The 23,407-nt window shown below is 42.3% G+C and overlaps 2 protein-coding genes across 3 annotated transcripts in view; one reads left to right on the top strand and one right to left on the bottom strand.

Moving 5' to 3' along the window:
* The window catches only part of LOC117527620 (zinc finger BED domain-containing protein 4-like), a 66,051-nt gene that overhangs the window by 16,000 nt on the left and 26,644 nt on the right, over positions 1-23,407 (top strand). The window contains exon 1 of one of the 2 annotated variants that reach the window (XM_034190047.1): positions 3,338-3,460. The exons of the other annotated variant lie outside the window; for it this stretch is intronic. Within the exon in view, the coding sequence (XP_034045938.1) occupies positions 3,400-3,460 (61 nt within the window). The 5' untranslated portion in view covers positions 3,338-3,399. Of the gene's footprint in view, positions 1-3,337; positions 3,461-23,407 lie in introns of those variants that run through there. 2 annotated transcript variants of the gene reach the window in all.
* The window catches only part of psmd3 (proteasome 26S subunit, non-ATPase 3), a 50,160-nt gene that overhangs the window by 7,132 nt on the left and 19,621 nt on the right, over positions 1-23,407 (bottom strand). The window contains exons 3-10 of the mRNA XM_034190044.1: positions 18,970-19,110; positions 17,829-17,965; positions 17,146-17,336; positions 16,272-16,375; positions 14,900-15,014; positions 3,680-3,799; positions 3,229-3,332; positions 585-740 (exon numbers count right to left, since the gene is read on the bottom strand). Of these exons, the coding sequence (XP_034045935.1) occupies positions 585-740; positions 3,229-3,332; positions 3,680-3,799; positions 14,900-15,014; positions 16,272-16,375; positions 17,146-17,336; positions 17,829-17,965; positions 18,970-19,110 (1,068 nt within the window). The remainder of the gene's footprint in view (positions 1-584; positions 741-3,228; positions 3,333-3,679; positions 3,800-14,899; positions 15,015-16,271; positions 16,376-17,145; positions 17,337-17,828; positions 17,966-18,969; positions 19,111-23,407) is intronic.

The following is a 23,407-nucleotide window of genomic DNA, read 5'->3' as shown; positions in this document are numbered from 1 at the left end:
TCTTTTTTGTAAACACAGAGCGCTGTTTGCTGGTCCCTGCAGCAAACACTAGCTGCTTGCTCCACCTCGCAGATGAAGGGAGATGAAGCATGCACTTTTTTTTTTAGTGACTCAAGTTTAACTAATGGAAAAACACACCATTATTGGGCAGATTTTTAACAGATTCAATCAGAGTTTTGATTTATTCATGAACAGTGCAGCATCTCAGGAAATCAGTGTGGAAAAGCTGCACTCCGCAGCCCCAGGAACATCACCGAAGAGGAGCATGCACAATTGAATGATGTGCACTCACAGCACAACACAAAATCACACTCATGTCAACTTGGGAAATAATCTGTGGTTCATCAACATGCCAAACCATGGGGATCAGTCTTTACAGCCCACTGATCAACTATGATCCATTATAACACTAACAGAAATGGAGGACTGGTTTCTATTTTCCGGGAAATCCACCCAAAAAAATAAAAATATAAAAAAATAAATAAAAACAGAATTCCGAGAAGAACCAGAAAACTTTCATCTCTGGGTAACAGAACATGCAGAACAAAGTAACGACAGCGGTGATGTCAGGAGGAGGATCGTACCTTGACAGACATGTTGTGGATGTCGAGGCAGAAGGAGATTCTCTGATGGAACGCCAGCTGAGGCTCTCTAGTCCCATAGATGTCCATCGTCTCTTTGGACTGAACAAAACCCTTCTCGTGGTTGATGCTTGCCTCAATGACGCCATCACGGATTGCCTGATAGAGACACAAAACTCAAAGTTTAACTCAGAACAACACTGAAACCACCCAAAGAGAATTCATATTTCATTATTTGACCAAGTGCTTCTTACATTAATATTGTTAATTTCATTCAATCAATTTTATTTATATAGCGCCAAATCACAACAAACAGTTGCCCCAAGGCGCCCCATATTGTAAGGCAAGGCCATACAATAATTACGTAAAAACCCCAATGGTCAAAACGACCCCATGTGAGCAAGCACTTGGCGACAGTGGGAAGGAAAAACTCCCTTTTAACAGGAAGAAACCTCCAGCAGAACCAGGCTCAGGGAGGGGCAGTCTTCTGCTGGGACTGGTTGGGGCTGAGAGAGAGAACCAGGAAAAAGACATGCTGTGGAGGGGAGCAGAGATCAATCACTAATGATTAAATGCAGAGTGGTGCATACAGAGCAAAAAGAGAAAGAAACACTCGGTGCATCATGGGAACCCCCCAGCAGTCTAAGTCTATAGCAGCATAACTAAGGGATGGTTCAGGGTCACCTGATCCAGCCCTAACTATAAGCTTTAGCAAAAAGGAAAGTTTTAAGCCTAATCTTAAAAGTAGAGAGGGTGTCTGTCTCCCTGATCCGAATTGGGAGCTGGTTCCACAGGAGAGGAGCCTGAAAGCTGAAGGCTCTGCCTCCCATTCTACTCTTACAAACCCTAGGAACTAGAAGTAAGCCTGCAGTCTGAGAGCGAAGCGCTCTATTGGGGTGATATGGTACTATGAGGTCCCTAAGATAAGATGGGACCTGATTATTCAAAACCTTATAAGTAAGAAGAAGAATTTTAAATTCTATTCTAGAATTAACAGGAAGCCAATGAAGAGAGGCCAATATGGGTGAGATATGCTCTCTCCTTCTAGTCCCTGTCAGTACTCTAGCTGCAGCATTTTGAATTAACTGAAGGCTTTTCAGGGAACTTTTAGGACAACCTGATTAATAATGAATTACAATAGTCCAGCCTAGAGGAAATAAATGCATGAATTAGTTTTTCAGCATCACTCTGAGACAAGACCTTTCTAATTTTAGAGATATTGCGTAAATGAAAAAAAGCAGCCTTACATATTTGTTTAATATGCGCTTTGAATGACATATCCTGATCAAAAATGACTCCAAGATTTCTCACAGTATTACTAGAGGTCAGGGTAATGCCATCCAGAGTAAGGATCTGGTAAGACACCATGTTTCTAAGATTTGTGGGGCCAAGTACAATAACTTCAGTTTTATCTGAGTTTAAAAGCAGGAAATTTGAGGTCATTCATGTCCTTATGTCTGTAAGACAATCCTGCAGTTTAGCTAATTGGTGTGTGTCCTCTGGCTTCATGGATAGATAAAGCTGGGTATCATCTGTGTAACAATGAAAATTTAAGCAATGCCGTCTAATAATACTGCCTAAGGGAAGCATGTATAAAGTGAATAAAATCGGTCCTAGCACAGAACCTTGTGGAACTCCATAATTAACCTTAGTCTGTGAAGAAAATTCCCCATTTACATGAACAAATTGTAATCTATTAGATAAATATGAGTCAAACCACCGCAGCGCAGTGCCTTTAATAAGCCTGTGGTACATAGCCAACTAATAAAGATAGATTGATCATATTTAAGATCGAATCATTAAATAATGGTAGGGCTTCCTTGAGCAGCCTGGTAGGAATGGGGTCTAATAGACATGTTGATGGTTTGGATGAAGTAACTAATGAAAATAACTCAGACAGAACAATCGGAGAGAAAGAGTCTAACCAAATACCGGCATCACTGAAAGCAGCCAAAGATAACGATACGTCTTTGGGATGGTTATGAGTAATTTTTTCTCTAATAGTTAAAATTTTATTAGCAAAGAAAGTCATGAAGTCATTACTAGTTAAAGTTAAAGGAATACTCGGCTCAATAGAGCTCTGACTCTTTGTCAGCCTGGCTACAGTGCTGAAAAGAAACCTGGGGTTGTTCTTATTTTCTTCAATTAGTGATGAGTAGTAAGTTGTCCTAGCTTTACGGAGGGCTTTTTTTATAGAGCAACAGACTCTTTTTCCAGGCTAAGTGAAGATCTTCTAAATTAGTGAGACGCCATTTCCTCTCCAACTTACGGGTTATCTGCTTTAAGCTGCAAGTTTGTGAGTTATACCACGGAGTCAGGCACTTCTGATTTAAAGCTCTCTTTTTCAGAGGAGCTACAGCATCCAAAGTTGTCTTCAATGAGGATGTAAAACTATTGACGAGATACTCTATCTCACTTACAGAGTTTAGGTAGCTACTCTGCACTGTGTTGGTATATGGCATTAGAGAACATAAAGAAGGAATCATATCCTCATATCCATTCATTAACAGTCTTTAATATTGTAACTGTTTAGGCAATGTGTAAATGCAATGCTAATAAATCCATATTAAGTGGGCGAGGCGGCTCTGTTTGGAACTAAATCAGCAACCTTCTTTGTGTTAAGGATGATGATCATCATCTAAAGTACCTTGGCAACAATAAACTCAGCATCTTCTGGACTGTCCAGCTGCAGCTTCTGTGCGATATCAGCCAGCGAGATACGAGAGTATGACAGGCTGATCATACGAACACCTGAAGGCACAGAACAACAACAAGGATCTGTTCTGGTTCGTGTAAGGTTTAGAATGGTGAGCGTTTCATGAAAAACATCTTAAGTAAAGCCACTTTGGAATCCAAGTTAACAACCAGACTCTCAAAAAGTAAGTAAATAAACAAATAAATAAAATCCATCAATGTTTGAGCTACATATTTCTAAAGCATCCAGCTTTAAATGGTCACTGTGGATTCTGGATGGATCCGCTGTGATCACCCCGTGACGGGAGCAGCCAAGTTTTATTGAGTATGAATGTTGTTAATAAGATTCATTACTGAAGCGTGACGGAAAGAGAAAATGTCATGGTCACATGGTGTCAGCTCACCAGTCTTGATGACGTTGTGTCTGAGGCGGATGATGAGCGTGTACGTCCCATCAGTCTGAAACTTCTCCCCAAACTGCTCCAAGACCTGGTTAAACTTAGCCAGGTTACCCATCCTGACCGCTGTGCACACACATTCATGTCTGTTAGACCTCATGTACACACATCAAGTAGCAATTTCAATCAATCATTTTCAATGTGATGCTGAACTATTCAATGTTACTAAATGTATCAAAAAATTAAAAACATGAAAACTTCCAAAAAAGGTTTTCTCTCTCTCTCTCATACACACACACAAAAGGAGATCTTTGTAAATCCAGGAGGTATATGCAGATTTCAAACCCTGAAGAACTTTAAGTCTCTACTGTACTACTAGATTTAAACTAACTTTTTTTTATTTTTAATACTTATTTGTTATTGATATTTTAACAATCAACAACACAGTGCATGAACATAGGTACCAAATCCGTAAAAGAGTTCTCTACAAAACAGAACTTGAACTACAGAGAGCGTTCCAAAATTTGAAGAGGGGGATGTAAATGATAACAATACAGCTTGTGTACCTCTATCGCTGCCAACATACGTACAGGGTATAAAGAATGCAATAAAAGAGCCTAGGAGGAGGTCCCCCTTCAATTAAGATGGGGAGAACTGCCACCGCGTCGATCCCTCCTTTCCTGAAGAAATACAATCCATTTCCGCCACCTTGCCATATAAAGGTCCTTTTCAAATCTAAGAAGGAAAGCAAGTCTTTCCATCTCATGGATTTCCTTAATAATATTGAACCAATTATCTATTATAGGTGGGTCAGGTTTCAACCAATTCCTGGTGATTGCCTTCTTTGCTGCTACAGTCAAGGTATTTGTAATTCCCTGACAATTCCTCTGGTATGTTTCCCAAATAGAGTGCTACACATGTTGGTGGGATCCGGAATCTCAGAATATGTTGTAACATTGTCCAAACATTTCCCCAAAAGGGCTTTATCAGATGGCAGTCCAAAAAAATATGATAATGGTTTACCTCATCATCCCCACAGTTACGCCAACACCTTTGGTGTGATAATGATAAATACACTTTCATCTTGGGAACAATAAAAAAACGAACCAGGTTCTTCCAAGAATATTCACGCCAGTACATACAACCCCTGGGAATAATTATGGAATCACCGGCCTTGGAGGATGTTCATTCAGTTGTTTAATTTTGTAGAAAAAAAGCAGATCACAGACATGACACAAAACTAAAGTCATTTCAAATGGCAACTTTCTGGCTTTAAGAAACACTATAAGAAATCAAGACAAAATTGTGGCAGTCAGTAACGGTTACTTTTTTTAGACCAAGCAGAGGGGAAAAAATATGGACTCACTCAATTCTGAGGAATAAATTATAGAATCACCCTGTACATTTTCATCCCCAAAACTAACACCTGCATCAAATCAGATCTGCTCGTTAGTCTGCATCTAAAAAGGAGTGATCACACCTTGGAGAGCTGTTGCACCAAGTGGACTGACATGAATCATGGCTCCAACATGAGAGATGTCAATTGAAACAAAAGAGAGGATTATCAAACTCTTAAAAGAGGGTAAATCATCACGCAATGTTGCAAAAGATGTTGGTTGTTCACAGTCAGCTGTGTCTAAACTATTCAGTGATGAATCTCGAATCTGCATTGGGCAAGGTGATGATGCTGGAACTTTTGTTTGGTGCCGTTCCAATGAGATTTATAGAGATGACTGCTTGAAGAGAACATGTAAATTTCCACAGTCATTGATGATATGGGGCTGCATGTCAGGTAAAGGCACTGGGGAGATGGAGCAAAAACTGTGAAAACATTCCTTGCAAAAAGACACATAGGGTCAATGTCATGGCCTGCAAATAGTCCGGATCTTAATCGAAATGAAAATTTTTGGTGGAAGTTGAAGAAAATGGTCCATGACAAGGCTCCAACCTGCAAAGCTGATCTGGCAACAGCAATCAGAGAAAGTTGGAGCCAGATTGATGAAGAGTACTGTTTGTCACTCATTAAGTCCATGCCTCAGAGACTGCAAGCTGTTATAAAAGCCAGAGGTGGTACAACAAAATACTAGTGATGTGTTGGAGTGTTCTTTTGTGTTTCATGATTCCATAATTTTTTCCTCAGAATTGAGTGATTCCATATTTTCCCTCTGCTTGGTCTAAAAAAGTAACCGTTACTGACTGCCACAATTTTTTTTTCCTGATTTCTTATAGTGTTTCTTAAAGCCAGAAAGTTGCCATTTGAAACGACTTTAGTTTTGTGTCATGTCTGTGATCTGCTTTTATTCTACAAAATTAAACAACTGAATGAACATCCTCCAAGGCTGGTGATTCCATCATTTTTGCCAGGGGTTGTAGAGCATGAAGTGGTAAACATGGTTTCACACATGTTCTTGATGCTGGATGTTTACTGTCTCACCCAGCTCCTTTTCCCATTGCTCCTTAATATAGTTAGTAGTATACCCCCTAGTCTTTGCAATTCCTTTGTAAAGTTTTGAAACTATTGATTTGGGAGCTCTAGAGTATGTTTGTATCAGTAGTTGTATAATTTCATTAAGTTCTGTATTTGCCTTTTTCCTCTCAATTTCCCTTAAATAATAATCTCATACTTGAAAGTATCGGAACTGATCCTGTTTTCCCAAGCTGTATTTTTGTTTTAGTGTTTGAAAACATTTGTTTCTCTAAAATAACACAGTAAGCAGTGATTCCATTTTTTGCCCAGGACTTAAAACTAGAATCCATCCTGTTAGGTTCGAAGTCAGTATCATGTGTCACCCATTGTAGTATCTTCAGTTGAGACCATAAATCAAATTTCCTAATCACTTCAAACCAAATGTGTAATGTAAAGTAGACTATGGAACTCAAGTGCTCTCCCGCGATTGTTATTAATTTATTATCTCCTATCATTGCTTGTATCGGGATTCCATTAGATTCTCGTTCTATTTCTTTCCATTTTGCTTTGTAATTACTGTCACACCAGTTAACAACTGTTCTAATTTGGGCAGAGTAATAATAATCTTTAATGTTTGGAAGGGCCATGCCGCCCTCCTCCTTACTAATAGTCATTGTGCTATATTTAACTCTTGGTTTTCTTCCTCTCCATACGAATCTTGAGATTTGTTTGTCCCATTCCTGAAACTGACTGCTTGGAACTTTAATTGGCAGGGCTAAAAATGAGTATAGCAGTTTAGGTAAGATGGACATTTTAATGGTGTCCACCCTTGTGCTAAGACTGAGCAGGCACATTGACCAACTGTTCAGGTCTTCTTTAATTTTTTGATTCACTGTTCCATAGTTTTTCTTGTATAAATTATCAAGACTGTGCGTCAGCCAGACTCCCAGATACTTAATTGCTTTCTGAGACCAGTCAATAGGAAAATCTCTTTTCAATTTGGAAGAAGGGCTATAATTAAAGCTCAGTATTTGTGTTTTTTGTATGTTCAGTTTGTAACCGGAATAAGAGCCAAATTCAAAGGTCAAAACTGGCAGGGAGACAGGCATCTGAGTCCTGGATATATAAAAGAACATCATCGGCATATAAGGCAATTTTATGTTCATGGTCCTTGAGTGAAATCCCCTGTATATGATTGTTTTCTCTTACTGCTTGGGCTAAGGGTTCTACGTATAGTGCGAAAAGGGTTGGCGAAAGAGGGCATCCTTGATGAGTGGATCTTTCCAAATTAAAACGGTCTGATAAACGACCATTTATCTTAATTCTTGCGAATCGTTCCAAAACTAAAAATAGATACTCCCAGCTAACACAGTCAAATGCTTTTTCAGCATCTAGACTGACTAGGACCGCGTTTGTATTAGTCTTCTTAATATGGTGAATTATATGGAGAGAGCGTCTTATGTTGTCATGTGTTTGACGACCCCGAACGAAACCAGTCTGATCGCATTCAATTAGATCAGGAATAAAAGAGTCTAACCTTTTGGACATTATAGACGCACACAGTTTATAGTCTTGATTTAAAATTGAAATTGGTCTATATGAGCTACATAGCATTTTGTTTTTGCCTTCTTTAGGAATAACGGTAATGATGGCTTCTTTCCATGATAGTGGAGTGGACATCTTTTTGAGAGACCAATTAAAAGTCCTTAAAAGTACAGGAGTTAAATCTTCTCTGAAAACTTTGTACCACTCAGCAGGTAAACCGTCACTTCCAGGTGTCTTATTATTTTTCAATTTTTGTAGTGCGTTCTCTAATTCCTCTTTTGTAATTGAGGAATTTATACATTTATTTTGATGTGCTCCAATTGAAGGTAAATCTAGAGAGTCTTAAAAGGCTTTTATGTTCTTTTTTCTAACTGTGGCTGGGAATATAGGTCTTTGCAGTATATTTGAAAGGCTTCGTCTATTTCGTCGAAGCTGTTACGTACTTCTTTTGTATGAGGGTGTTCAATTTTATAAATAGACTGCAAAATTTGTTTTTTCCTTAATTTCTTTGCTAGTAATTTAGTATCTTTAGGGCAGTCTCGTAAAAGGATTGTTTCAAAAATGTATATTTCTTCTCTAATTCCTCTTTGTACATACCTGATATTTGGTTTCTAATGTCCGACTGTTTCGTTATTAAGAAAGCTGGTGTTGAGCCTCCAAACAGTTTTGTTGGATGTGGTCTCTAAATTTATTACCAAGTATACTGGAGAGTGGTCTGAAATATCTCTGCTTCCAATTTCGCATCTTTGAATTCTACGTCTATCGTTTTGAAACATGAAGAAAAAATCTATTCGAGTATGTGGCATGAGGAGTAGAGTAGTATGTGTAACATTTAGCTGACAGATGAAATTCTCTCCAAACATCCATCAGTCCAAACTCATTCAGAACCCTCCCCAATACCCTGTTCCTGTGAGATGTACTTCTTCTATTGTTAGTAGTGTCCAATTTACAATTTAATACTGCGTTAAAATCTCCTGCACAGATTAAAATGCCTTGCGTTTCAGACGAAATCAGTTCAAGAATCTTTTTAGTAATATCCTGAGAACTGTATGGAGGTACGTAAACACAAAGAAGGGTGATCAAAATGTTTTCTAATTTCCCCTGCACCAAGATAAATCTACCATCTCAGTCCTTAACCTCTCTAACTACCTCAAAATTAACCGAGTTGTGTATTAATATAGAGACTCCTCTTTTACGGCCTCCGTACTGAAAATAATGTTTTTGTATCCAAAGTTTTTAAGTTTCTCATGTTCAATATGAGACAAATGAGTTTCCTGCAGGAATATGATCTGATTATGTTCCTTTCTCATTTTTGTCATACCTTTGCACCTCTTTACTGGGTTGTTGAGACCATTCACATTCCAAGATGCTACTTTGAAGTTACTGTACCCCGTAGCTCTCTGTTCCATTTGTTTGTATTAGCAACATAAACCTATGCACTGTGATAAACGCAACAAAATCACTAACAAATAGTATAACAAAAAACACTATGACTTCAAAGTTGAAGAATGAATTTCTCCATCCTTCATATTCCCTGTTGGTGGGGGGTGGGTATGGATCCTCTTCGCTGTAGGGGCCCACCATAGTGTTACGAGGATACCCATTAACTGGTATCCTACTTTCACTATAATTGTCCAACATTCAACATATACTTGAGACACTCCTGTCGTTAAAGTTTCCATATATTCATCGTAAGGCTATCGAATAGAATCTCTGAGCTTTATAGTTACGAAAGGGGATAACTTGGGAGATAATAATTCTCTGGTTTCTCTGTCAGATCCAATCGAGGGTGGGGCGGGGGGGTGGGGTTTATGATCCCATACTGTCCAAAGTGTGTGTAATTTAGCCATGCTGAGTTCAGTGTTGTGACGGTCTTCTAAACTCCGCGAGCCTCTCCTTCACACTCTGGGCAGCTTTGTCCGGCACGGCTGCACGTTTCCATGGTAGGAGATCAGTCAGCCGCTTCTCTGCAGTCGATTTGGCGCTCTTCCTCGATGTTACTGTCACCTCGATCCCTCGTTTCATTATGTCCCGGGCCGCCTCGTCTGCGCTCTCATAGATCTTCAGACCCGAATCCCAGTACACCCTCATCTTGTTGTAGGGCATCTGGAATCGGATCCCTTTCCCCTTCAGCACTGCTTTAATCGGTCTGTACGCCAAACGTTTCTCCATGATGTCAGATGCATAGTCGTTATCGAAATAGAGCCGTTTGCCATCTAATTCGATCTTCTTCTGCCATGCCTTCCTGAGGATCAATTCCTTCACATGAAACTGGAGCAGATTCACAATGATCAACCTCGGAGGTGAGGTAGCAGGTGGTTTTTGCGACAGCGATCTGTGCGCCCGTTGAATCTGTAGATCTATGACATCTGGTAATGAGAGCTGACTTTTGAAAAAGGTGTCAAACTCGGTGACTGAGCTTCCTTCTTTACCTTCGGGTATCCCGTAGATACAGAGATTATTTCTCCTGGAGCGGCTCTCCAAATCCAACAGTTTATCTTGCATGACACAGTTCTGCTTTATCATGGTGAGCAGCGTGTCTTTCAGGTCGAGGTATGCCAATTCTAGGTCAGCTATACGTGATTGCGCTTCTGCGATGTTAGCATTTTGTTTCTGCAGTTCTTTCAAAACATCGTTCTTAAACTCACTCAGGTCTTGCTTCATATTTTCCTTGACATCATTTTTAAGAAGGCCCAGATCCTCTCTCATGTCTTGTTTGAATGACTGAAGTTCTTTCGAGAGTAACGCAAGCCCCTCTAACAGTGCGTTAGCCTCTCTTGGTGTTTCCTCGTCTTCGCCATTTTCTTCGTCGTGTGTGTGTGTGTGTGTGGGGGGGGGGGGGGGGGGGGGAATCAAGCTCCTTTGTGTGTATTTGGCGCTGTGGGATACGGCTGCCTCTTCAGTGTTTTAGTCTTTTACTTTTTTTTTAAGCTTTTTTTTCCCTATCCTTCTACCCTTCTGCTTGCTCTTCTCATGAAGATATTGTGTGCTTTATACATATCCCATGGATATTTTTAACTTTCTAACGCTATCAGGAGCTAGCCTTTTCACTTATTCAACAGAGGAACTGCTGGGTCTGAAAACAAAGGGACAAGCCGGGACACAACAACCCATCCCGGCAGAGTTGAGAAGAACATGCAGGGGCTGCAAAGCCAGGCTTAAGCTAAAGGCTAGGTTAGCAAACAAACGGATGCGCTACAAACCATCAATTCCCTCCACGTTCATGGGAAATGTGAACTTGCTGATTTTGATCAAGATTGATGAGCTGTCCACACTAAAAAAACAGCAGATTTACCATGAGAGAAGCTGGGACTTGTCATTTACATTAAGAACCGGTGGTGTAACCCAGGACATATCACAGTGAAGACAGTCTTGTCCTGTCAGGACCTCGAGCTGCTAGCCGTTAGCCTGCGGGCAGACTATTTTCCGAGCAACCTTAGTCACGTCAGGTCCGGTCAAGTAGACCAAAGCCAGCTGTCGTCATGAGAGCAGGGACAGCCGAGAACAGAGGAAGTCTTTGCAGGAGGTGAGTTTCAAAAGTAGACTATTTATTAGTCTACCTGAGGACATGACATAAATTATAAATGGTTAACTGGTGCAGAGCTAAATATATTACCACATACACGTCACATTTCCAAGATGGCGCCATGTGAAGGCGCCCTGGTATTCTGGTGCTCCCTGTTTTGTCTGTTTTTGTGCGTGAATCGTGTGTCATCGTGTCCCTACACCTGCGAGGAGCTTCTAAACATCAAATCATCAACACCCACGGACATTACACCAGTTTTTTTAGTGCCTGCAGCTGAACTGGTTCACTTTTTGGCCAAAAAAGTGAGACGACGGCGGAGAGGAAAACGAGCTGGAGCTCTCGTGCACCTCAGACGAAGGGGCACGCGTCCACCCCTACCTGGGATATTTCTCTCCAACGTCCGCTTACTCCACAACAAGATGGATGAGCTGGCACTGCTGATGAAGAAGAATAGAGATTTCTCCCCATCTTGTGTACTGTGCTTCACGGAGACGTGGTTAAATGCACAGACACCGGACTGCGCGCTCCAACTAGAGGGATTCCAACTCCTCCGCGCAGACAGAGGCCGAGCACACTCTGGTGGAAAAACTAGAGGGGGAGGACTCTGCTTCTATATCAACAACGCCTGGTGCTCCGATGTGACAGTGATCTCCCAACACTGCTGTCCCTCTCTGGAATATCTCCTCATAAACTGCAGACCGTTCTACTCTCCACGTGAGTTTAACTCTTTCATACTTTGCTCTGTGTATATTCCACCGAGCGTGGACGTGCACGAGGCCGAGCGCGCGCTCGCGGATCAGATTATGAGCGTGAAGAGAGACTTTCCGGACTCTGTTGTTATAATTCTCGGTGATTTTAACAAAGGGAATCTCAGTCAGGAATTACCAAAATACAAACAGTTTGTTAAATGCCCGACCAGAGAAGGGAGCACGTTAGATCATTGTTACACGACAGTGAGTGGTGCGTACCGCGCGGTGGCCCGTGTAGCTTTGGGACTCTCAGATCACGTGATGGTCCACTTGATCCCCACGTACAGACAGAGACTTAAACTCTCTAAACCTGTTGTGAGGACGTCTAAAGTGTAGAGCAATGAAGCTGTAGAGGAGCTACGTGCGTGCTTGGCCACCACGGATTGGGATATGTTTGAGGCTTCAACAGACAGTCTAGATGACTACACGGACACTGTGACGTCATATATTCATTTCTGTGAAGACAGCATCATCCCACAGTGTACCAGGGTGAGATATAACAATGACAAGCCCTGGTTCACACCTAAACTCCAGCAGCTCCGTCAGCAGAAAGAGGTGGCTTTCAGAGAAGGAGACAGAGACAGCTATAGAGGTGCAAAGTACAGATTTAGAAAGGAGATGGCAAAGGCTAAATCCATGTACAGTTCACGTCTGCAGCAAAGGTTCTCTGCCAATGACTCGGCCTCTGTGTGGAGGGAGTTGAAAGAGATCACCAACTACAAGCCCAAAGCACCTCGTTCTATTGACGACCTGAAGCTGGCCAACGACCTGAACGTCTTCTATTCACGTTTTGAAGACAAGGACTCACACCTCCCCACCCCCCACACAACTGGATATTCAAACACTCTGGACCTCCCCCCTCTCACTGCTGCCCTCCCCACTCCCCCCGCTGCCCTCTCGGTCCAAGAGGAGGACGTGAGGAGACATTTCAAAAGGCTGAATCCATGTAAGGCCCCGGGCCCAGGCTGTGTCTCTCCTGCTACCCTGAGACACTGTGCTGATGAGCTGGTCCCAGTCTTCACGGAGATCTTCAACACCTCCCTGGAGTCATGCCATGTTCCAGTCTGTTTCAAGTCCTCAATCATAGTTCCAGTCCCCAAGAAACCACGCGTCACTGGACTTAATGACTACAGGCCTGTGGCTCTCACGTCTGTAGTCATGAAGACCTTCGAACGCCTGGTTTTATCCCACCTGAAGTCCATCACCGACCCCCTCCTGGACCCCCTGCAGTTTGCCTACAGAGCCAACAGGTCTGTAGATGACGCCATAAACCTGGCCCTGCACTCCATCCTGCAGCACCTGGACTCCCCAGGAACCTACGCTAGGATCCTGTTTGTGGACTTCAGCTCTGCATTCAACACCATCCTTCCAGCTTTGCTCCAGGACAAGCTTTCTCTGCTCCACGTGCCCAACTCCACCTGCAGGTGGATCACAGACTTCCTGACGGACCGGAGTCAGCGTGTGAGGCTGGGAAAAAATGTCTCGAACACTCGGGCTCTCAGCACAGGATCTACACAGGGCTGTGTCATTTCCCCTCTGCTCTTCTTCCTCTACACTAACTACTGCGGATGGGGATGAGTCTGCCTACAGGAGGGAGGTGGACCGGCTGGTGACCTGGTGCAGCAGCAACAACTTGGAGCTCAACGCCCAGAAAACAGTGGAGATGATCGTGGACTTCAGGAAAGCCACAGCCCCCCCGCCCTCCCTCACCAACAGCCCCATCACCACTGTGGACTGTCACCGCTTCCTCTGCACCACCATCACCCAGGACCTCAAGTGGGAGTCAACCATCAGCTCCCTCATCAAGAAGGCCCAGCAGAGGATGTACTTCCTGCGGCAGCTGAAGAAGGCCAAGCTGCCTGTCCAGTTGATGGTGCAGTTCTACACGGCCATCATCAAGCCCATCCTCTGCTCCTCCATCACGGTGTGGTACGCCGGGGCCACAGCCAGGGACAGACACAGACTGCAGCACATTGTGGCCTCTGCTGAGAAGGTGATCGGCTGTAGCCTTCCATCTCTCCATGACCTGCACGTCTCCAGGACTCTGGGCCGAGCAGGTCGGATCACAGCTGACCCTTCTCAACCTGCACGCGGTCTATTCAAACCACTCCCCTCGGGCAGGAGGCTACGGTCCATCCGGACCAGAACCTCCCGCCATAAGAACAGTTTCTTCCCCTCTGCCGTTAGACTCATGAACACCTCATAACTCAGTCACCTTAAGCTTAACTCTGTCACTTTATCATTTTATCACGGGTCACTTTAGACAATGTACTTTGGTTTTTAATTGCACTCCTCCCACTGCACTGTTTTTTCTGTTTCTCTGTTTTTCTGTTGCACACAGCCTTTCATATTTCTTTTTTTTATCTTATATTTTATCTTATTTTGACACATATGTTATATTTTATCTTAGCATTTTATCTCTTCTTAATGTTGCACCATTGTACCGAAGCAAATTCCTAGTCTGTGAATCCTGTTCACTGGCAATGGCAATAAACTTCTTCTGATTCTGATACTTCTGGTTTTAATCGTAGTATCTCCAGCAGCGATTTATTTTTAGCAAATTTGTTTTGCACGATAATTATTAATAGAAAATGCTGACTTTGAAAATAACTGTAAAAATTAGTTTTATTTAACACTGAGAATTGCACTATTATACAAAAAAAATAAAAAATTACAAAAGGTCCCTTTTAAGAACCAATTTGACTCAACAAAAGATGACTTCTGTACATATTCACAACTTAGACACTATTTAGACAAAACAAAAAGAAAGGTAGACATGAATGAAATTAATTCAAGTTTACTGAAGATATACTTGGGTGGGTATAATTCTGATCCTCTGCAAAGAAATATATCAAACTTGCACACCGCACTGAGAGAGTTAAATATAAGGGACACAACATATGTAAAAGAGAAATGGGAAAAGGAGGAATATCATTAGAAATGTGTGAAAAAATTAATCAACAGTGGAAAACAAATTATGTGTACACACACGCTTTTACCTTGCGTGAGGAGAAAATACGGCATGAGGGAACGTTTGAGGGAAGGCTGCCTGAACTGAAGCCTGTCAGGAATCTCCCCCAACAACAACTCGACCACGATCAGCAGCTTATGGACCTGAGACAGACGGAGACACAGTGAGACAGAGGCAGCGAGACAGACAGGGACATAAATTCTGGCAACGAGAGACAGACAGATAAAGCGACAAAAACAAAAGGCAGTGGTCTTTGATTTATGTGGAAGTCCTGTGACTACTAGCAGAGTTGCGAACATTCACGTTTATCACCTAGCAAACATGAAATCATGTAATGGACTTGTTTCTCAGTGTCAGCGTCGTGCTGTTTGGACGCCACTGGAAAAATTACACGTGCAGCTGCTTTTTGACCATTTTGCCAATTACTCTTCATATTATGCTTTACAGTTACAGCACAAGACATACTTTTATGTACAGGTTAAACAGTAAAGGTCCAAGGTCTGAACCTTGTGGAACCCCAGAAGGGATTTTGGTTTATGCAGACTTAAGGCAAGCCAAAGAACGCTGCAAGCTTTGGTTCTTTAAATACATAGCAAACCAGCAAACAGGTGGCCCTAATGGATGAAAATAAACCTTGTGTCATGACTGGGGAGGTGGAACAAAAGACAAGATTTTTTGAATGATCACAATTCTCATTTGAACCAATTGACACTGATTCTAAAATACAAAAACATATTTAATCATCAGGACCCTGGCCTGCATATTTCTCGCTGCTCCAGCAACAGCTAGGAATCCGGAACCAATATCATGCCGAGTTGCATTATGGGGCGTTTTGGCCATGGTGGCAGCTGATGTAGCAAACAACACTGTACTGTTCAGAGTAGAAGACAAACCACTAAAACAATGGAAAGAAAACATAAAGAGGAAGAAATTTGTGACATTGTTACCACTCCATGTCACTCTGCAAACTGGCTTCCCTTATTTTGGCACCAAACATGAAAGCAGTGAAAGCTTTGTCTATTTTTGTATTGCAATGGTCCTGTGACGTGTTGTGCACTTTGTAACACAACAGCATCTGGCCATAACTGGCAATGACAAGTGCTTGAGTAAGTATGAGCATCTGATTGTTAGCGTGGCGCACTGGCTACAGCGAAACAAACCAGATAGCTTCCAATGTGTTGATCTCCCAGAAGGCACTGCAGTGTGAAGACACCATCTGAGCCCTGTTAGCTGAGTCAGGTGAGTTCAAACTATTGACAGGTGTCACCAAAATGCTTAGTCTCAAAATCTCTCACTCATCTGAACAGCGGCAATCACTGTGAATCGCGTCATGCAAACATCCAATGTTTCAGTTTTAGCGTGTTGCTATGACAGCCTACAATCACCAGAAAGACACAGACCGTCTGTTTGAAGCCAACGGCAGTATGCTGCGGCGCTTTCCTCAGTGCGTTGGTCAGAGTCCTCCGGGCCTCCGAGTACTCCAGCTGGATGGCCTTAATACGACCTGTAGGGGGCAATACGCCACATTCTCATAAATGAAGAAAAAAGGAAAAAGAAAACCCAACAAAACCCACAAGAACCACAAAACGTCACGTCACCCCGGATTGCTTATTTTCACATCAGGACTAACAGTGACACCTGCTGTCCTGGGAGATAAATTACACAGCAGCTAGATAATTTTTACAGTCACATTCAATTTTGTATTTTTTTATTTTTGTTTTTTTTTTGTTATTTTTTTTTAAGTCTATGTTGTTGTTGCTGTTGTCTTTGAAATTTGAAATGCCATCTGTCACATCTGTGTCCAACAGAAGGTCAACAACAGATCACTCAGGTTCTGATGTCATTTCCTATGTTGCCTTTTCACAGACAAAAGGCTGTATTCAGGCCTCTCTTCCATTTTATGGCATGATATTGATGAGTTCCAGAAATCTAGGAAACACTAGAATAAAAGCATTAAAGCTGAGGTCAGGGTCACGTTGGACCAAACATTAAATGATGGCAGAGTGTCTCACTCAAAGTTAATGACTGTTTGGCTTTTATGGGTTAACGAACACCTCGCAGTTCATGAGGCAGCTCATCTCACTGGCTGTTCATCAAAACCAAATTCTTTTCAGAGAGTCATTGCTTTGATGTGATTATTTTTGATAATTAAGCACAACAATTGATGCCAAAGTTTTCATTCTGTATGGTTAGCAGCAACACACACAAAACATGGCAACCACAGGGGAGCAAGTGTTCCGTAACATCTGCTGCGTAAAGTGGATGTAAACTGACCGGTGTAGTAGAGGTATCGGGCCCACTCGTTGTTATTGGCCAGCTCGGGGAAGACTGACTTGGAGACGAGTTTCTCAGCCTGATCGTACAGGTTGTAGTGCAGATAGTTCCTTAGCAACAGATTCAACAACACCGCCTGTCCGTCAGCATCGTGACGCAGTGTGGCCGTGCGCAGTCGTGTGTGCAGGAAGCTGAATAAACAAAAACACTGTCAGCCTGTAGAAGTCTCTTCTGCAGTTATCAGATTGTCTTTGTGCTGCCGTGTACTGTGCTTGTTGTTTTTTTGTTTTGTTTTGTTTTTTTTATGAATTCTCATGAAGCGACTGTGTTTCCGACCTGCTGCTGGCCCAGGTGCATTTGAGTGATGTGAGAAACTTTGAACATTTGAGCAGCAAACCTCACATCTGTGTTTTAAATTACTTTTCCCACAATACTTTGCAGTTTTGTGACTTTCAGGTCTGGATTTTTACAGTGTGATCTGAGCGGATTTAATGCTTGCAGATTTTAAATTGTGACCAATAAAAGGAGATGAGACATCATCCACTGTCCCCACCTTCAAAGTCTCAGATTTCAATTTGATACATGAGTGAGTGTTGTGATTGTGAATGGCAAGAACACAGGAAGGGTAGAGTGAAACCTCGTCACAGGTACATGTCTGCACAGGTACGGCTGTGCACTTGTACCTGCGAATGGTGTCCAGCTGGTTCAGGAACTCGAACACTCGAGCGTGGTAATAGTAGCATTTGGCAGCGACCAGATCCAAAGCTCTCCGGTTCTTTGAGCCAATCTTCTGCAGGAGGCCATCAGACACTTTCTGAGCCTGAACAAACAATTCAACTGTCAGATTTTTTTTTGAAACAGCAGTCAAATATCTGATCCAAAGGTTCAGCACATCAATCAATCAATCAATTTTTTTTTTATATAGCGCCAAATCACAACAAACAGTTGCCCCAAGGCGCTTTATATTGTAAGGCAAGGCCATACAATAATTACGTAAAACCCCAACGGTCAAAACGACCCCCTGTGAGCAAGCACTTGGCTACAGTGGGAAGGAAAAACTCCCTTTTAACAGGAAGAAACCTCCAGCAGAACCAGGCTCAGGGAGGGGCAGTCTTCTGCTGGGACTGGTTGGGGCTGAGGGAGAGAACCAGGAAAAAGACATGCTGTGGAGGGGAGCAGAGATCGATCACTAATGATTAAATGCAGGGTGGTGCATACAGAGCAAAAAGAGAAAGAAACAGTGCATCATGGGAACCCCCCAGCAGTCTACGTCTATAGCAGCATAACTAAGGGATGGTTCAGGGTCACCTGATCCAGCCCTAACTATAAGCTTTAGCAAAAAGGAAAGTTTTAAGCCTAATCTTAAAAGTAGAGAGGGTGTCTGTCTCCCTGATCTGAATTGGGAGCTGGTTCCACAGGAGAGGAGCCTGAAAGCTGAAGGCTCTGCCTCCCATTCTACTCTTACAAACCCTAGGAACTACAAGTAAGCCTGCAGTCTGAGAGCGAAGCGCTCTATTGGGGTGATATGGTACTACGAGGTCACTAAGATAAGATGGGACCTGATTATTCAAAACCTTATAAGTAAGAAGAAGAATTTTAAATTCTATTCTAGAATTAACAGGAAGCCAATGAAGAGAGGCCAATATGGGTGAGATATGCTCTCTCCTTCTAGTCCCGGTCAGTACTCTAGCTGCTCACATCTGATCCACTGCGGCTGAATCTCTCACTCCGTCAAGAGAACAAACAGAGATGCAGAAAACCCAAGCCACCATGTTTTTGTGTTACTTTTTGTTTTGTATACTGGCTTTGCAGAGTTGGACAAACCTCAGTGTATCTCTTGTTGTTGGTCAGGTAAACCACTAGAAGGAGCTGCAGATATGCTTCCACCTCAGGTAGCAGAGGAGCAGCTGCTGCCTTCCCTGTCCTTGGACGAAACTGGACATCGCTGTCAGCCATCTCCATCGGCTGAGAGAAACCAACAAAATGATTGAAGAGTCCACAAAATATTCCAACCCCAAATCAGAAAGTTGGGATGTATGGAAAATGCAGAAGACACTAAATCATCCTTACATTTACTTAATTTCATTGCAGACACTATAAACATAAGATATTTCATTTTTGATTTATTTGATTTTTTTCCATTTCCTGGTCAACTTAATTTCATTTTTCAGCCATTGCTGCATTTCAGGCCTGCAGAAATTTTAAAAAAAGTTGGGACCCAAAAGCTTTTACCACTTTGTAATGTTGACATTCCTTCTCACAACACAAATTTATATAATATTTTGGCATTGAGGATCCCAAGCAAAGAAGCATTTCAGGTGTTATTTTTTACCATTATCCTGCAAACACATTTTAAGCTGTGCAACAGTATGGGGTCATTTCATTTTTTTTTCCTTCAAAATTCTCCACACATTTCCCAGCCCTAACCCATAAATGCAACCTTCACCCACATTTCAAAGGGCAGCTTTGGAATACTTTACATGTCCTAGATAAGACCACATCTCAAATACTGTCTAGAAGTTTGGTCACCACATTATAGCAAGGATACAGACAACCAAAGAAGGGCTACCAAGCTGGTTTCAGGATTTAAGAAAAAATAAAGTATTTAGATATATAAGAATATAGTATATATATGTATAAGATATATAAGTATATAGTATATAGAGCAACTGAGGTTTAAATCTGTACCCCTTAAAACACAGAATGGAATGGGGGGCATAATAGAGACCTTCAGGATTTTGAAAGGATTTGACTACTTAAGAGGACACACCTTAAGCCTCTTCAAAAAGAGGAAAAAGCTATGACGGCAACATCAGTTCTTCAGACTAGGTTATAGGCAGGGTTGGGTAGGATTACATTGAAATGTAATCAGATTACAAGTAATCCAAATGTATGTACATACATACATGTAATCCACATGTATTCTTTCAAAGTAATCCTACCCAACCTTGGTTACAGGTTCAGTAAATTCTCTTCCAGAACGAATAGTTAACCAAAAACCGCGTCAGGCACTGAATCGGCACTGGGCTAAACTGAGATATAGACACTAGAAAGGTTTAAGCCTACACATAGTCAATAGTATCTATTTGATTCTCTATTTAGAACAGGCCAGGACTGCAGGTAGGCCATACCACTATCCCAACTCTCTTCTTCTGCAGCCATTCCTTTGTAATGTGTGAAGAATGTGGTTGTGTATTGTCTTGTTGAACAGGAGTCATCATGAGAGGACATATCCCTCCAGTCCACACAAACCAGTAACACAAAGTGTCAGGGGATTACCCAAGGACACCCTTATGTTTCAAGTGGTTCTTGAGATATCGCACTAACAAGGGTGGCAATGACAATATCTTGAATATCTCACTGTGACCTTGAATTTGACCCCAAGGTCACTGTAATCGATTGGTGTCTGGGATCACCCAAGTACACCCTTATGCTAAATATAAATGAAATTGGTCAAGTGGTTCATGAGATATCGCGCTAACAAAGGTGGCAATGACAATTCTCGTGGTCGGGCATATGTCGCTTCCGGGAAAGTGGCGAATTCGAAGGCAAGAGTTCATACTTCCTCATACATGCAACTGGCCGCTCTGAGGAAACATGCTCAGGCTGGATGCTTTCAGCTGGTTTGGTTTTGTCTCTAGCTTGCTTCTATCAGCCAGCTGACAGCCATCACTGCCTGGAACAATGAGATTTATACACCAAGCTGACCCAAAATGAATCATTGTGCATTACATTGACTTTATTGACGAGTCTGTCCCCTTTCAAAAGTGACCAAATTACATGTATTTCTACTGAGGAGTTTGGCAATGTTTTTACCAACCAAAAAAGGCCACCAGAACAGCTGGGGTACTTCCCAACCTTGAGAATATCTTGACTATCTCGCTGCGACCTTCAAATTGAACATAATCGACTGGTGTCTGGGATCACCCAAGTACACCCTTGTGCTAAATATGAATGAAATGGGTAAACTGGTTCTTGAGATATCATGCTAACACGGGTGGCAATGACAACAGCCCCCCCCCCCCCCCCCAACCGTATTTCATAGTGGGTGGATAGAATGCATGGACATCCCCAGAAAATGTTATCTTGAAGGCAGATTCCTTTAAAATCTCAATTTATGTTTCTGCATTAATGTTGCCATCACAGAAGTGTAGATTACCTTTGGCAAGGGCACTGACACAACCCCATAACATGACAGACCCTGGCTTTTGGACTTGTTGCTGATAAGTCTGAGTAGTCCTTGTCATCTTAGGTCCAGAGCACACAGCATCCATTTCTTCCAAATAACATCTAGAATACTGATTCGTCTGATCACAGTACAAGTTTCCACTGTATGATGTTCCAAATACGATGCCTCCAAGCCGAGGGAAGTTGACGCGGCTTCTGCACAAATCAACATCAATTTCTTTCAGCTCCTCCTGTTAGGAGTCGTGACAGCAAATCAATCATTTCCATCTCACCCTGTATCTTCCTCTGTCACACCAACCACCTGCATGTCCTCCCTCAGCACATCCATAAACCTCCTCTTTGGCCTCCCTCCTCAGCATCCTTCTCCCTATATATCCTGAGTATCTCCTCTGCACATGTTCAAACAATTCTCAATTTCACCTCTCTGACTTTTTCTCCAAACTGTCCCACTTAAACTGTCCCTCTAACATGTTCATTCCTAATCCTGTCCATTCTCGTCACTCCCTAAGAGAATCGCATCTGGACAAAATGACTTTCCACACTTAATCCTCTTCATAGCTGCCCTCACTTCATCCTTACTAATCTCTTGCACTTCCTGATTTACTCTATACACATCATCCAGCCTTTTCTCTCTCTCATTTTCTTCATTTATCAGCTCCTCAAAATATTCCCTCCACCTACTGAACACATTCTCCCCACTTGTCAACACATTACCATCTGCATCATTACCACCCTAACCTGCTGCACATCCTTTTCAGCTCTGTCCCTTTGTCTGGCCAATTGGTACAACTGCTTTTCTTCATCCTTACTATTCAACTTCTTGTAAGCTCGCTATATGCCTTTTCCTTAGGTTTTGCCACTTCTCTTTTCACCTTATGCCATAGCTCCTTGTACTCCTGTCTACTTTCTACAGCTCTCCAACTATCCCAGTTCTGTTTTGCCAACCTCCTTCTCCTTATTCTTTCCTGGACATCTTCATTTCACCATCATGTCTCCTTGTCTTTTGCTGTCCAGATGTCACACGCAGTACCTTCCTAGCTGTCTCCCTCACCACATCTGCAGTACTTTGTCAGTTGTTCAAAATTGCGTTCACTCCATCCAGTGCCTCGCTCACCTGCTCACTGAATTCCACAAAAAAGTCTTCCTCCTTCAGCTTCCACCATATGATCCGTTGTTGATATCTGACTCTCTTCTTCTTTTTTCACCTCTAAAGTCAGCCCACAGACCACCATCCAGGATATTTTTTTCTACCAGACTGTAAACATGCTTATTTCTGCCGTAAAGTTGGACATTTTAACATAGAATTGAAAGGGAAGTTGCTCAGTTTTGGAGACAGCCTCAACCAGCCAGTCAAGGACTTGCAACTTTTTTGAGACCATTAAAGTTTACAACTTGGTTGAAAAAATTATTTTATTTCATCACTAGCCCTAAATTGTCTCCATCCCAACTTTTTTGGAAAGTGTTCCAGGCCTTAAATGCAAGAATGGAAGTCAAATCAAATCAATTTTATTTATATAGCGCCAAATCACAACAAACAGTTGCCCCAAGGCGCTTTATATTGTAAGGCAAGGCCATACAATAATTACGGAAAAACCCCAACAGTCAAAACGACCCCCTGTGAGCAAGCACTTGGTGACAGTGGGAAGGAAAAACTCCCTTTTAACAGGAAGAAACCTCCAGCAGAACCAGGCTCAGGGAGGGGCAGTCTTCTGCTGGGACTGGTTGGGGCTGAGGGAGAGAACCAGGAAAAAGACATGCTGTGGAGGGGAGCAGAGATCAATCACTAATGATTAAATGCAGAGTGGTGCATACAGAGCAAAAAGAGAAAGAAACACTCAGTGCATCATGGGAACCCCCCAGCAGTCTACGTCTATAGCAGCATAACTAAGGGATGGTTCAGGGTCACCTGATCCAGCCCTAACTACAAGCTTTAGCAAAAAGGAAAGTTTTAAGCCTAATCTTAAAAGTAGAGAGGGTGTCTGTCTCCCTGATCCGAACTGGGAGCTGGTTCCACAGGAGAGGAGCCTGAAAGCTGAAGGCTCTGCCTCCCATTCTACTCTTACAAACCCTAGGA

Source organism: Thalassophryne amazonica, chromosome 16, assembly GCF_902500255.1.
Source record: "Thalassophryne amazonica chromosome 16, fThaAma1.1, whole genome shotgun sequence".
NCBI classification, from domain to species: Eukaryota; Metazoa; Chordata; class Actinopteri; order Batrachoidiformes; family Batrachoididae; genus Thalassophryne; species Thalassophryne amazonica.
This window is presented reverse-complemented; position numbering and strand designations above follow the sequence as displayed.